We start from the raw sequence: 16,933 nt of genomic DNA, 5'->3' as shown, positions 1-16,933 counted from the left end.
CTCCGAAACGGCTTTACTGATTCTTACCAAATTTTATAATTATGCATATCGAGTCAGTAGGTCTGAGAATCGGCTACTGGCTACTTTTTATATTGATAAGTGCATTTGTTGAATAAATAAAAGTAAATTATTATAACTCGAGACTGACTGCGACCATTGTGTGTGTGACGGGATAGCGATGGACGTGGCTATGGTGCCATACTTATTTAGCCACTTCAATAAAATAATTTGGGCTAAATACTTGATATATTAATAAATATAACAAAACGTTTGCCGGGACACCTAGTAATGTTGTATAAGTTGTATTTCCATACAAATATTAAATGTATATTAAATGTATAAATATATATTCTGAGCTTACACTAACTGCCGCTCGTCAGAGACGAATCATATAAATTACTTAACTCTTACGGCCGTTCCCAATATTTGATTTATCTCTGGTTTTGCCCTACTAGAGATAGGAATAGCTCACAATTGACATAAAATATGTCTCTAATGTCTAATGTGAGCTATTCCTATCTCTAGTAGGGCAAAACCAGAGATAGATCAAATATTGGGAATGGCCGTTAATTGAAGAGTTTGATAGAAATGTGTCAAAATTTTCATTCGATTACAACTACGAATAATAAAAACTAAAGAAACGTAACTCCCATACTTCAACCGTTTTAAATTTGGCTCCTTTTCGAACACTAAAATATGACAATTCAGATTTTCGCCAAGGTCGTATCCCAGGTAACGTATCATAATATTGCGCGCCGGACGACAGCCTGCGCGGTTATTGTCATTGTCATAGTTATGAAACAATAATTGTCAAAAGCGGATAGTATTATGCAGTATACACCAAGCACATCTACTATCACGAAGAAACGAGCACATAATTATTTTTTTAAAATCAAACATTATTCTCTGATCCTTAACCCTTCAGTAAGTGCCAAAATCTTTGCAAAAATGTAGGGTACGTGGTTTGCAAAAAAAAATGGCACCCGGCCTACCCCTTTTTGTACAAATAATGTAATAACCTTACATCTAATCCATATTTTAGGTTTGTGTGAAAAATATTATAATATATGTTAAATTTTCTATCTATCAAGCCATCATAATATAGTATTTAGTCAGATGTGATATTTGTCTCACCACTGTAAACTTTGAAATCTATGTTTCTAACTATTTCGCAACAAATATATTAATATATTATTATAATCTCAATAACACAGAGCTATACAAACTGTTTATGTAAACAATTCTTTGAAATAACTTAACTTGTTATCAATAAACAGATAAGAGATAAGAGTAATAAAAACCGGTTTTGGTATTATACACAAGCAAACTTCGTCCTTATTGCCATACAAATAAAGTTCAAAATGGCCGCGGCGGGCAAAAAGCCGTTATAAATAGGTAATGTTTTTCTTGATTATTTTACTAAAACGATACTATTATATACTATTACTAGGATCTAAATCGTTTTGTACACGATAATATACGCTTTTAACGTCAATTATTTACAAAAATATTACACAAATCGCGTTCAAATCCCATAAATAAAAACCAAATTTTCTCGTGTAAACTAGAAGTTATTACGATGTAAGTATTTCTTTCAAATGATTATCTAAAACTATTTATAAATTATAATCAAGAAATTAAACTATTTTACTACTTACATTCGTTAAATCCATCAATAATATCAAACAAACAACACAACATGGCAGAACACACACGAAAAATTCACGATTTTCAAATGACTGACAAATATTCGTCGACCACAGATTGTATAATATTTTGCATTCATAATGTGGCAAATTTATCGTAGATCATAACTAACCAAACTTCTTCATACAAAAGTAGTCTCTAAGTCGACGAAATACGTAATTCAATCGAACGAAAGAGCGCGGCCACATCCGGCCGCTTGGGTGTAGACGGAATGGCTGCTGCAGTATAATCTGTGGCGGCCGGATCCGGCCGCTTGGGGATTAAAAGGTTAAGACATCGATATTAATAATATACAATATGTAATAATTATGAACAAATATTTTAAGACTCGGGCGAATTTTAAACTGTCCGAGTACCTAGAGAAGACGTTTTCAGATTACAAAAATCTATGTGCTAAATTATTACAGAATATGAAATAAAAAACTTACGTAAATTTTGTACTTACTTATAACTCACAATTAATATATTATTTTAAGAACAGTTAGCAGTTTTTTATTTTTGTTCATTTACAATATGAAGAAAATATTTGTTTTTGTCGATTGAACATAATTTATTACATTATGTTTTATTGTTTTGTTGTAAAAAAATCCGTAGCCAGGAATATGAGAATACCCATATTATCTTATAACGCATTTAGTATAATGTCAGCCAAACCCTAAAATTTCGTTTATGATTAACCCTCCGTGCACCACGTGAATAAAAGTTACACCGTGCACCACGTGGGGTTTGTCAAACCCCAAGACTTACCTGGGCAAGAAATGCGTAATTTGTATTTATTTGTTCATTTTATTTCAAATAACTGTTTTTTATATATTTAATTGTAATATAAAACGATACTTGCTGAGATATTCAATTTGTATTCCTTATATACTTAGTTTTATAATTTTAAAGCAGAACGGGAAATGAAAGGTAACTTTTCAACTGTGGGAGCTCACCAAAAAAGAGTCTTATGTTTTACTTGGTAAAAGATTAGTAAATTTTCATTTTTGGGTGTAAAGGTTTAAAAAATGGGAGTTATAAAACTAAGTATATAAGGAATACAAATTGAATAATATTAACATAATAAAATCAGTCAACACGATATTCAGGCAAGTTGAAATCAGTACATTTCTTACAATGAAAGTGGGCACGGTATGTGTAAGCAAATAGGTCTACTATTGTGCTCACAACCGTATTTGAGTTTTTAATTTATGTTCCTGATACAATCTGAACACTTCTTTATTGATTTTTATAATTTTTCTGGTGGTCCAGGGGCTGCTTTGCCAAGAAATGCGTGAAACCGCTTACAATAACCTCTCAGTATCCATGGTTTATATATTTGCGATTTTTCAAATCTTCTTCTATGAATGTCATACTTAATTTGTTCATAAACCTGTTCAGGAATATTATTTAATTGAAATGAATTTAAATATGCGTGAAAAATAGATTTTTTCACATTTCACAATATTCTGTCTATACAAGTTTTTAACGACATCCTGAACTACGTGAGGTTTGTGGAACCCCAGCACACTTTGTGCACGTCGGTTCGTTGCATCAGTGAAGAAAATCCTAAACTACTGCCGCCAAACGGTAAGGCAACGTCTTAACTCCAGCTACATAAAGCGTCAAAAAAATCACACGAATTTAAAAAAAGTTATGAAATGTTTTGTACGTCTGGGGTTTGTCAGACCCCACGTGGTGCACGGAGAGTTAAATTGTTACATCTTGCATAACACTGTCCATGGCGACTTTGTAAAATTTTTGTAATTATATTATTTATTGATTATTGCACTATTACAATAACATGTAAATGTAATAAGACAAACACAAAGAGCAAAAGAAAAATCCAATTCTCTCATCTCCTACAATTTGAAAGCCTTCATCGCAATTTCTACGTACATACTAATAACTTCGCCATTGAAGTATAAGTATAAACTTGGTACATTATACATAATATTGTAATTAATTATTCATGTTTTCGGCAAATACAAGGGGAATAAAACACTAACAGCCTGTATTACGTTAACATTAATAAACTTGTTTTATGGTTTAATATATTTCCGTCGCAGGGCCGCGGGAAGTTCTCAAACTGAAGGGTGACAGGGGGGAGAGAGGAGAAAAGGTAAGTTCATACCTACTGAGTACCGAAACAAGATGCGACGAAACGCGGCGTCAATTTAGCAATTGAAAATTGAACTTTATTGTCTATACTATAAGGCAGTATTTACTGCTATCTATTGATGATAATTTATAATAATATGATCTACCGTTCGTCACGTTTTGGTTTGAACAGCCCGTATCTAAAGCGTTGGATCACGCGGCACGTCTTTTCGACCACAGGCTATCTTACTCGAGTACGCACATACAGCAGCTGACGTATGACACGACCTGCTATCGAAATGACCAAAAGAATTGGGCCCCTGACCCTGAATTAAAAAAAATGTAAACGAAGATTTTTTTTCGATTTTTGGTATCACAATGAATTGAATATTCCATCAGCAAGTTAACTTTTAATACTAGATTATGACACTCCCTAATTCCTAGTTTAAAAGCCTGAGGTGCGCCATAAAAAGTCACCGTATGTTTTAAGTTAATAAAGGCGATGCTATAAATGAGATTATGCTTATTTTAGAAGCCATAACTTTGCTATTAATTCTGCGCATAAAAAGTCATAAACAGAAATGAAACACATTTGTTATAAAGGTGTGCCGTAGCGACACGTTATAAAAGGTAAAAAATAATTTTTATGGCCCTTTTTTATGTTCTATTTTGCTGTATAAGTCTTGTATAGCATCGAATGATCAGATAGGCAAGTTCAGATAAATATACAAAAAAATATATTATATTTTGTTGATATCCTAAAAATATTTTTATTATTAGGGAGAAAAAGGGACTCGTGGTATGGAAGGACCGCAAGGTTTTCCTGGAACTGATGGGAAACCTGGCGAGCGCGGAGACGTGGGGCCATCCGGCCTTCCCGGAGTGCAGGGGCCCCAGGGACTCTCGGGGCCCAAAGGGGACAAAGGGGAGGCGGGGCCACCCGGACCGGTTGCTTTTTCGAAAGACGAAGCTGCAGTTATGACAAAGGTAATTATAAAAATTAAGTGGCCTATCTGATAGTTTATATATTATTTACACGCTAGATACACGAGTTAATTTACAAAATTGTAAATATCATTTTGTTTTTAAGCTCGACACTGAAAGAATATAATTATTGCTAGAATTCAAGTGCATACAGATGGAAGTTTTAATAAATTTTAAAATGTAACGCTATAATTATTCTCATCGTAACAAAAATCTAATTTACGCGGATAACGCTGAGATAAGCTTACCAGGGTAATAAAGGAAGCCAGGTTATAAATTGGTTGGGAACGTTAATTTTATTTTATCCCTTAATTTGTATTCAAACTACGCCAACGAACTATCCAAAATTGCCAAAATCCAATAAATAATCCAAAACTCAATTAGGGTCATAGAATAAACATTAAACAGGACGACTAATTCGAAGACTCGAGTGAAATTTCTGATGTCAATTGAGTAGTAAATAGTGGCAGTTGTGCCTTGAATCATCAATCAATGTAATCAATAAACTAGAAAACTGTTCTGGACTGTAGACTGCGAAAAATCTTCAATAAAATTATAAGGTCCGAAAATTTCTAAAATATACGGTCCTGATAAAATCCAAACTTTACTAATATTTGAGGTGGAAGAAATCATCTTAAGAATTCTATTTCAGTGAGTTTATTTCTTGGTAATTAAATATATTATAATATTTCAGGGAGAAAAGGGCGAAACTGGTCCGCGAGGTAAGCGCGGACATCCGGGTCCTCCTGGGCCTCGTGGGGCACCGGGGCTACCGGGGCCCCCGGGGACACCGGGCACAGATGGACCTTCCGGAGACATAGGACTGCCTGGATGGACGGTAAAAATGTTATTTAAAAATTACATAAGTTTTTTTACAAACTGTATTTTCAAGCAACAGGAAAGTTTATAATTTATTATTTTTAATCAAACCGTTTAAATTCAAAATGCGTATATTTTTAATAGGGCCCACCGGGTGCCGTAGGTCAGCCCGGACCTCCGGGGCAAAAAGGTGAAAAAGGCGACTCCGGGATAACCTCAACGGACCTAGAAAAGGTAAATTGGCAGATCGTACAAACGTTTGGCCGCCGCGCAATAAATTACAGCTGGTACTCTGTTAACAGATAAAAGGGGAAAAGGGTGACCGCGGGTTCAACGGGGCGCCGGGGCCGACTGGTAGGGAAGGCCCCCGCGGGCCGCCGGGGCCCCAGGGTCCGGCGGCTCCTAATATGCAGTACCTACCTGTCCCCGGTCCGCCGGGGCCCCCGGGTCCTCCGGGGCCCCCGGGATACGCTAACGAGGTTCCGTTCGACACGTTGACGGATAGCCCCGGGACTAAACGCGGGCCCGGCTCAGGTGACTAATCCCTGTTGTTACAAAACTCATCAAACACCCGCAATTCTTCATTTTCTTTTCAGCTCTAACAAAATAATACTCCTTGTAACAATAAAATCCGATATTAAATACTAGATGAGGCTCGGAAATCACACGGGAACTTTTTAGTGTTCCGTACCCAAAGGGTAAAAACGGGACCCTATTACTAAGACTTCGATGTCTGTCCGTCTGTCTGTCACCAGGCTGTAACTCAAGAACCGCTGTAGCTAGACTTCTGAATTTTTTACAGATTATGTACATATATTATCTGTTGCCGCTATAACAACAAAAACTAAAAACAAAATAAGTACGAGTAAATTAAATATTTAAAACGGGCTCCCATACAACAAACGTGTTTTTTTTTACTATTTTTGCTCTTAATCAACACGTAGGCAATTGAAATGTTCACACAATACTTAGTTGTATTTTTACTTTAAAACTAATAAAATTTAAAAAAATAAAATAATTAAGGGGGTAATACAAAAAATACAATTTTTAGCCTATTTTTGCTCTGTAGTGCTACGGAACCCTTTATGCGCGAGTACGGCTCGTACTTGGCCAATTTTTTCTTAATTATTTCACGTCCTTTCCCGTCTCTCGTATGTACATATTATTTTAGCAGCTATTTAACTGTGGAGAGGTAGCATGCGGACACATTTTCGCATAATTACAATATTAGTAGTATGATACTAAAGTTTTTGTAAATAGTGGACACCATTTACGATGTTGCCACTTTTTAATTTCTTCACTTTTTTGACAGACTCTATATTATACTGACTATGTTTTATGAGTCGTAAAATATAATATTTTTATGACAGATATTAAGTGACTATTATATTTCAGGCAAACCCTACGACTCGATACAGATGCTCAGAAAACTGAATCAAATAATGAAGATGCATAAAATATATCGACCTGAGCAATTTGGTAACTATGTTTTATATTATATATTTTAATTACAAAGTTTGAGAAACCTAAGTGATAGTAATTGCATAGCTTTTATTGCGGGCTTTGAGCACGTCGACCGGCAGTACTTGGGACTGCCGTGCCGGTCGGTGTTAGGTTTTTTCGATACATATTTTTTTGATTCGGTCGACGTGCTCAAAGCCCGCAATAAAAGCTATGCAATTACTATCACTTAGGTTTCTCAACTCGTACCGCTGTGCCGGTCGGTGCGGCGTTGCCGTGCATAGTCTAACGTCGTTTCAGTTCGGCAGACTTTGGCACGGTGTTTGCGCGCGTGCTACTAGACGTATGCGAATTATAATTGCATCAGTTGATAAGTGTGCATGTCTTCCATCAACTATAGTCTATGCTTTTACTTTTTACCTCTATGAGAATAGTACCGAATGTCACGGATTTTCCCTCACAAAAAGGTCACTTCTTTAATTTTTGTAGGGTTCTTTCGATGCTGCGACTTTCATAGTGAATTCTAAAATATACGAACACATACACATTACACACCCATAGACATAGATCAAAATAGATACCGCATGTCGCTCCTTTTGTAGGAAAACGAGCGTGTCACTTTTTTCCTACGTACTGTGACGTACTGATGATAAGAATCGTGTCCATTATCTAGGCCAACGTTTCTATTTGAAGTTTCACAGTTCAATATGGCACTTTTAGGCATTTAGGCATTTTTAAAATTGCGATTGACGTCTGATTCTGATAAAAGACTTTTGAAAGACGAGCATTGCTCGTTGTTTGGGAACGCAATATGGCACGCGAAATACATATACATGCGGTATCTATCTTGACCTATGTCACACATGTGTACACACCTTTTTTTTTTTTTTTTTTTTTCGTTGGGGAAATGCGTTTACGCATCCCCGGCAGTCTGGGGAGGGCTACCGGGGTATGTGGGACTCCCTGGGGGTGGAGGGCCGCGCCCGGGCATACCCACTAAAACCCCAACGGTGTTCCTACTCTTCCGCTTAAGGCAGAGCCACGGGATACGCGGAATACACAACCGCGACCCTGCCAGCGGATGCCTCTAAAGGCTTCAGTGCATGGCTGTTAGGCCTACACTGTCACTACAACGCGATGCGCGGAGCACACCCTAAAGCATTATCAAAGTGATAATGTTGAAATTGTTCAAGTTTTGTTACAATTTGAAACTACTGATGTTTGAAGCTCTAAATAATATTTTTAGCCCCAAGCGACCCGGACCAGTTAGATACTCTAGAAAATCCTGATGTCCCCGGAGAGGAAGAGGAAGACGGGGTAACATTAGTCGGCACGGTGTTATTCAAAACTACGGACTCATTGTTACGGGTAAGTACTATTAAAGCTACTGCATAGCTATTATCGCGGGTTTAGAGCTCGGCGACCGAATCAAGAAATTCCGTAACGAAAAAACCTAACACACGACCGCCGTACCGCTGTGCCGGTCGGTGCAGCGATGCCAGACCTCGGTACGGTGTTTGTGTGTGCGACTGCGACTAAACGTGTGCGAATTATAATTGCATAACTTGATAAAAATGCTATGCTTTAGATTTACAGCGGCAGTCCCCGAGTGCCACACATATTTTTGTTAATATCTTTCATTCGTGTCACAAAACATCGACTTTTATTTTTATTGGTATTGTAACTTTCAAAAAGTGTTCAAAAAAGAATTTACAAATTACACTAAAGGAAAATTGGTACGCTTCATTCACGGAGCACTTTTGTTACCGAAAAAGTTATTTAAAACTTCTGTCCCTTTACTCTTATTTATTATTATACCTCTTTAATAACACTTGTTACGTAAATTTACTACTTTCTTTCTGAAAACTATCTTGAAACAACCACAAACACCGGCTAGTTGACGCCAAATTGTAAACTAAACGCAACTAGCGCCACAGTGGTGAGCATTGAACTAATTCAATTAGACGGCGGCTTTTGAATCAGCTGTAGTCTTGAACGTTATGACTGAATGAAAATTGATAGATTGGCGTTCAGTCAAAGGGCTAGTTATTTGATTGAACACCTATTTTAACCAGTTGCCTGCAACATAATATATGCTGTGCGTAGGGTTGCCAACCATACTGTTTTAAACAGTATTATACTGTTTTTCATTAAATTATACTTTTTACTGTTGAAGAAAAATAAAGTATACAAAATACTGTTTTCAGCATCAAAATGTCAACAATTTATTATGGCGTATTAAACCAAGACGCTCAGACTTTTTTTTAAAATTTCAAGTTAGTTTTGACAGAAGCTCTAATTAATTCCTCGATCGTACTGTTCATTTTACTAAAATACTGTTGAAAATACTTCAGAGATCTGAATATACTTTATTTCTTGCCAAACAAGATGGCAACCCTAGCTGTGCGTTCGGCGCGTACGGTGCTGGATAATGTACGATCAGCTTTGATCTTAATATTTCATGATTTTTTTTTCAATGGAAGTCAACTGTGGCTTTGATTAACATACAGTATATCAAGCATATTATTATACAGCTGGGAGCAAACAGCCCTCGGGGGACAATGGCGTATGTCATTCAAGAGCAGGCACTTCTGGTTCGCGTCGACAACGGATGGCAGTACGTCGCGGTGAGTACCACACTACACAGAGGTGCAATGTCGGACAATACTTGAGCGGGACAGTGCACTTTGTTGGACATGCAATATGACATAAATTTTCATTATTAAGTAGGATTTAAAATAGTATTAAAAAGTCTTGTGTAATACAGAGTTTTACTCATTACGTTATATTGGATGGTTATTCTCTGTAATAATATTATAAATTTACCTGAAATCGAGCGTAAGCTACGCTACGCATGAAGTATTTAAAAGTCAAGAACCAAATTTGTAGAAGACACATGAATAAATATTTATTTATAATTAAATAAACACTTAGTAAACGAGACAAAATATATTTATTGGATTTACAATATTAAAGTTTCAATTATATTAACAAATAACATATACATCATACAAATAATAATGCCTTGTAAAATCTTAGTAATAATACTAAAGTATAAAATCGTATAATTTACTTTACTTGATAATTTACTACCGTCACAAGCATCTACTTCTTTTATTTAGTTGCTATTCGGCCTCAACGCCTCCGTGGTCTAGTGGTTTAGAGCGTGGCTGCTGACTCAGAGGTCGTGGGTTCGATTCCCGCGTTGGAAACATTTATGATTGTGTGACAAGTAAGATGATCCATGCGTCGGATGGGCATGTAAAAAGTCGGTCCTGCGCCTGATCTCTCGCCAGTCGTGTCGCGCGGTCTTCCGTCCCACTGGGTTATGAGAGTGAAAAGAATAGAGAGTACTCTTGAGTACTACGCACACACTTGGGCACTATAAAATTACTCCAGCGTAGCTGGCCTGGTTTCAATGAAACTGGCCACCGTCAAACCGGTGTGGAGTATTATTATTCGGCCTCAAGTATGAAAATAACTGCAAACCCATATTTAAGACCGAAGCTCGAAATTTTTCAGCCACATAATTAACTGTGCTAGTTGCGTGCGATTATTCGGCGTTTCCTCTCTATTCACATATTTACTCGCTCGCTAATTATGCCAGAATTTCCACAACTATACGTGGTGAATGCGGTTTCAATATATTTGTACGTTCGTATTGAAAACCTGAATTTCCTCCGTCTAACCATGTTAGTAATTAGCCCCTTTTGAGCGCACGTCTCCAAATAAATAATTGAGAGAACTTCTATTTCTAGTACCTAGTACCTACTATTATGATCATACACGACAACCTTAAGAATAAATGTCTGCAATATTTTTCGAGTTCAAAGCTATTTACTGCATTTACAATCGCGGTTTTTGTAGAAACTGAAGAAACACGTCAAGCTTTTTCAAGACGTCAAAGGCATAGTAAAAGGAGGGGAAGTAAGTTATCTTCATATAAAGGCACCGCGCGCGGCTTGCATGTGTGCGCCATAGTATCAATGCGTCGCCACGGACGGCACACAACAAAATCTCGGCGGTACCAGCCGGCTGGTAACTACTTCCCCTCCTTTTACTATGTCAAAGGGCTATCGCCTCAAATCATCGCATGGGAAACTAGAAATATAGTAATTAATTTATTAATCTAAAACCTCGAATTTTGCTTTCACCATAAGCTGTTTTACTCGCGCATGAGACATGGTGAGCGTTCGTGATGCCAATGACATTCGAGGTATCATAATTGGGACCCGCCACGGCAATGCTGTTTATGTGGGTAGTGCCTTTGCCTCTAATCCCCAAATAATTTTTTTTAATGAAATATGGGGGCAAACGAGCAAACGGGTCGCCTGATGGAAAGCAACTTCCGTCGCCCATGGACACTCGCAGCATCAGAAGAGCTGCATGTGCGTTGCCGGCCTTTTAAGAGGGAATAGGGCAATAGGGGATGGTAGGGAAGAGAAGGGAATAGGGGAGGGTAGGAAAGGGAATAGGGTAGGGGATTGGGCCTCCGGTAAACTCACTCACTTAGCGAAACGCCGGTTTTCTGTGAGAACGTGGTCGGAAATCCGGTCGAGCCGGCCCATTCGTGCCGAAGCATGGCTCTCCCACGTATAAAATTACGTTATACCTTTTCTAATACTTCCAGATATTTATATTTAGCCTTATAACTAAAAACTTAAACTAATGATATAATACATTTTATAGAGTCTCAGGAAAACGCTAAGGACACAATATATTATCTCACCTAAGTTAGTGACACTCTGTGATTTAAGGGGCTCTTAACTTTAAGAATCTGTCATCAAGTGGGACAGAGGGAAGGTCATTGACTGCAATTTTCATGCATGTCAGGAAGCTGCGCCAGTTATTGCACTTGCCCGAACTTCCAAAAGACGAACGGAGAATTTTAAAATACTGAATTACTTTTATTACGTATACCTCCATTTTAATAACTTATAATGCGACAAATCAAAAAGATTAATCGAACATGATTCAAATATGGGTCATAACTAGTTTTTATTATTCTGAAGTTACAGTGAGCGTGGCAAAAATTATAACTCGTAAAACATAACCCTCCTTTCTGGCAGTCTTAAACCAATGAAAGCTTTTTTATTAAAAATACCAATAACATGTCATAACAAGGAAATAAAATCAGTCTTTGAAGAAAGAATAACTTACGGCAATATTTTTCCATTCGGAAGCTCTTATATTAAATTCTTGTATATTTTTATCGAAGAACAGTATGCATGTAAATTCCGATATTTTGCGGTCTCTCTATGTTGGCCTATGGCAAATACTGCCTGTTTATGAGGAGCATAATATTCATCTACAATAGTTGCTCATGATCAGCGCGCAATTTCTCATTATATTATTATTATGCTAACGTGAAAAAATCAATGTAAACGAGGCAAGTATCTCCATGTGAAATTTCAACAAAATCGGTTTAGTGATTTGGGTGTGAAGAAGTAACAGAGATACAGACACACTTTCAAAATCAAAAATCAAAATCAAAATTGATTCACCTCTGAATAGATTTAAAATAAATGTTTTCAGAATGTCCTACCTACTGACCATCGGTTTGGAAACTAACCCGCGAGAAGAACTCGCACGGAGCCCACTTTTTACGAAAAAAGTGAGAAAAATTTCGCATTTCGAGTATAATATTAGTATGGATATAGAATTTAACTAAAAATGTTCCTTTCTATCCAGAAAGAGACTCTACGGACCCAAACAGTATGCGATTTGGGAATCACCCGATAGTTCTAATGTATGTGTTTGAACACGAGATCCTGCCTTATCTAAACTTCCTTATTTATAGCTACGCCGTTTTGAGCCGAAAATTTGACTTCATATTTCCATAGCTTGGGAATATTGATCCGGGGCCAAATAGTGGCTTAATGGTTTAATCATTAAATTAACCTAATACGCAAACATTATAATGGACTTAAAATAAACTCTATTTTTCACTAGATCCATGTTATTGAGAAAAGTTTAATAAGCTAAAATGATGATTTTAGAGAGTCACCATTTTGATGGTATTAATTGTTATTTATATTTTTGGTAGAATCATTTAATTAATATCATTGTTACTAAAATATTATTGTAGCGGTTTATTTAAGGCTGAACTTGGGAGGTAACATAGGCATACAACTTTACATATTACCATATACTTAGGGTAAACAGGGCTATGTCAATACGAAGTTATGTAATATAACCCCAACTTGGGATTATTAGAATACCTTACATAGCTGGCTAAATAAAGACAAGATATTATGTAGTTTAACATTTTGCTTATAAAATTTTAGAATTTCCTTCATGTCGTCGCAGACATTTTTTAATAACCGTTACAGTAAAATTTATGGAGAAATTTTTATGATTATTTTTCCGACCCAAATATCGACCAATAGAATTGCACCATTCGACGTCACGTGGTACAACCTACATGGTATTATACTGATAATTTTTTGAAAATTTTCTCTGGTAGTTGCTATATATAAAAAACAAATTCTAATTCTATTGGCCGACATTTGGGACGGAAAAATAATCCCCCGAATACCACACGAGCTCTTGTGGTGAAAACTTTTACAACAATAAAATAATTTCATTATCAACAAAATACACAAATACACAAAGTGTGTGAAAGAGTCAGTTGTTGCCATTATTATTACTAGAGATCGCCCAATGGTCGAAATTCGACCTTACTTGCAACGACATTAGGACTACTACCTATATTTTGTAAAAAATATTGACTTCATCATAGTTTTTTTCAATTCTTGTCTCTGGGACTCAGCTGATCTTACACTGGCCGTTTAAGCATTGTTTAGTATCTAAAATAAAAAAATAAAAAAACAATAATCCATTTTCAATTTGTCAACTTGTTGTCAACAGACTTCAACCATAAATAAAAGAGTATAATTCGTATGTATAGGCTTGTCACTCAAAAATCTGTCATTTTTCCTAGTTCCCGAACCGGTGGTAGGCATCATGTAGGACCATGTAGGACTTTCTGATAACATTTATTTTAAATTTATTCAGAAATAAAACAATTTTGATTTGATTTGATTTGACTAGTAGTAGTGTCGTAGTGTGTGTAACGTTTTATTTGTTAAAAATATACATGATAAAAGCATAATTTTAAAATAATATTAGCTCGATGCACTCCTCCACTATAACTGTGCGAAATTTCATGCACCTACGTTTCCCCATTTTTCGTAAAAAGGGTAACAAAGTTTTTCTTTCACGTATTAATATATAGATAGATACACTTAATAACATTTTGCCTAAAATTGTGCATACTGTAAGGGCCGCGCCACACCGGAATGGTAGCGGCGAGGCGAGCTCTTTCAGTGTCTGTCAATATTATGATTTTAAGTGCTCGCCTCACCGCTGCCATTCCGGTGTGGCGCGGCCCTATACTTTTTTGTACTCAAACCTGTTCTTACTGTGTACTGTAGTCTAAAGTATAGTCACAGAAATTCTGTTTCAAAACACCACGTCATGTCAATCTCTTCATCTTCATGTCAATCTCGTCAATCAAAAGCATCTTAATATAGCTCATATCCGTTACTAGACTCGAAAATATAAAAAGTAAGTTTATCTAGTGATAGATAAAAATCACAACATAACTGAAAAAGTCGTAGTAGCGATATTAATCGAAGTACGTCAGGATGACTTATGATGTTTTTTTTTTCATAGATGGGCTCCCTGCTGGCGATCCATAGCCAACCAGAGAGTGGGCCAACGCGGACCACACTCCAGAACATTTTGGAGACATCCAGCTTGGTACATCACAAGAATCCAGCGGGAGAAGGACCAGTCGTAAGTTGATTTGCTTTATCGATTTTTATGTTATTTGACAAAAATGTAAAGTATATTATAAAGAAAAATAAGGTTGTTTGCATCGAATAGGCTCCGAAACGAGTCTAAAAATCAACTGCAACAACCTATTATGAGTAAATTTGGCAAAAACATAAAGTATACCATGAAAAAGTACATATTATTAATATTATACTTTTTACTGGAAAAAGTTACATTTACAGCGGGAAAACTGTTTTTACGGGCGAAGCCCTGCGCAATAAAAAAAATTAAATAGTCTATTGCTAAGTACTCACATACGGTTTTACTCGATAGTTTTACTCCAAATCGAAAAAAAAAACCACGTGTGGACCGCAAATCTCACAGCTCGATGGCTCGCATCGATACAGCTCGAAGGCTCGCATCGAGCCGGCTCGATGGAATTAACTAAATATATCTAATTTCCTTCGATTTGGAGTAAAACTATCGAGCAATGCTGAATGCGTGGACGAAAACCATAGCCGTGGGTATACTCTACGTGATTGCTCGATCGAGCAAAACCGTATGTCACTACTTAGCATATAATATCATGGTTCGTCTAATAATTTAATAATTAATTATCTAATATTGGATATATTTTGTTTGTAGGGAGTTAATTTACTTATTCGACTATCATTACAACACTAATATTTAAGCGATTAATATCATAATTATCCTTATATTATTAATAGCGGTGATGATATTATATAAGTTGATGAAATGGAGAAAAAGTCAAATTTACAAGTGTACGAAGGCCGAATGTTAATTTTAATGTACGTAATTAGAGATTGACCCGCCTACTATGTATAAGTTAATATTCGTGTTTTGAATTTAATTAAACGAAACACGTGGACACTCAATTGAATTTTAAAGTCACTTATTAATATTTTGGAATATTTTTAGGAATCGTGACCTAGTTTAAGAGCACGTGTATGTCCTGATAGAACGTCTCCGTAGTCCAGTGGTTTGGAGGTTTTGGCTCCGAAGTCGTAGGCTCGATTTCCGCGTTGGAAAAATGTTGCTTTGACATTTGGCTAAGATAATACAAGCTCATCACCTAGATAGAAAGTCTTCGTGGTCCAGTGGTTTGGAGGTTTTGGCTCGGAAGTCGTAGGTTCGATTTCCGCGATGGAAAAATATTGCTTTGACATTTGGTTACGACAACGGAGGCTCATCAGCTGATCATTTGACAAGAAATATAATTTGTGCATCAAATGAGTTTGTCAAAAGTTGATCCTGCGCCTTATCTCTTACCAGAAGTGTCGGATATGCTATTGTGTTACGGCCGTTCCCAATATTTGATCTATCTCTGGTTTTGCCTTACTAGAGATAGGAATAGCTCACAATTGACATAAAATATATGTCTCTAATGTCTAATGTGAGCTATTCCTATCTCTAGTAGGGCAAAACCAGAGATAGATCAAATATTGGGAACGGCCGTTAAGAGTAAAGGAAAACAGAGTGCTTTTGTGTATATCGCACACACTAATTGGGCACTTTCAAATCAATCCCACGTAGCTGGCCTGGTTTCAATGAAACCTTCTACGGTCACCGAAATGGGAGTAGAGCAGTCAGTATTATAAACCGTATTATAATTGAAGAGAGTGGAGAAACTAGACAATAAACATTTTATAACCTAAGAAACATAACTAATTTTATCCCATATAATTGAACAAATCTTGTAACTTACCTACTTCATCATCTGGCTACTATTAAAGTAGCCAGATGATGAATTAGGTAAGTTTATAATAAATATCAGTTGTTCCGATTCCATACATAGAATCCACAGTTTTTTGATTTAAAAATATTTTCCCAGCCCTAAAGCTACATTTATGCAAAAAACGGCTATTTTTTATTTTTACTTACCTGCTTTATCCACCAATATCTTCATCTTCTTATAATATATAAAATTCTCGTGTCACAATGTTAGGCCGCCTACTCCTCCGAAACGGCTTTACTGATTTTAACCAAATTTTAAATGCATATTCAGTGGGTCTGAGAATCGGCTACTGGGTACTTTTTATATTGATAAGTGCATTTGTTGAATAAATAATAGTAAATTATTACA

General features: G+C 36.4%; 1 protein-coding gene across 1 annotated transcript in view; it reads left to right on the top strand.

The window, feature by feature from the left end:
* LOC121739484 (collagen alpha-1(XVIII) chain-like) overlaps positions 1–16,933 on the top strand; it is a 63,409-nt gene that overhangs the window by 36,661 nt on the left and 9,815 nt on the right. The window contains exons 9-17 of the mRNA XM_042131971.1: positions 3,756–3,808; positions 4,567–4,773; positions 5,465–5,608; positions 5,734–5,823; positions 5,892–6,123; positions 6,985–7,068; positions 8,297–8,418; positions 9,585–9,677; positions 14,728–14,850. Coding sequence (XP_041987905.1) covers positions 3,756–3,808; positions 4,567–4,773; positions 5,465–5,608; positions 5,734–5,823; positions 5,892–6,123; positions 6,985–7,068; positions 8,297–8,418; positions 9,585–9,677; positions 14,728–14,850 — 1,148 coding nt within the window. The remainder of the gene's footprint in view (positions 1–3,755; positions 3,809–4,566; positions 4,774–5,464; positions 5,609–5,733; positions 5,824–5,891; positions 6,124–6,984; positions 7,069–8,296; positions 8,419–9,584; positions 9,678–14,727; positions 14,851–16,933) is intronic.

This window comes from Aricia agestis, chromosome Z (genome assembly GCF_905147365.1).
Source record: "Aricia agestis chromosome Z, ilAriAges1.1, whole genome shotgun sequence".
In the NCBI taxonomy this organism is placed as follows: Eukaryota; Metazoa; Arthropoda; class Insecta; order Lepidoptera; family Lycaenidae; genus Aricia; species Aricia agestis.
The sequence above is the reverse complement of the archived record's forward strand: the minus strand, read 5'-3'. Positions and strand labels throughout refer to the sequence as shown.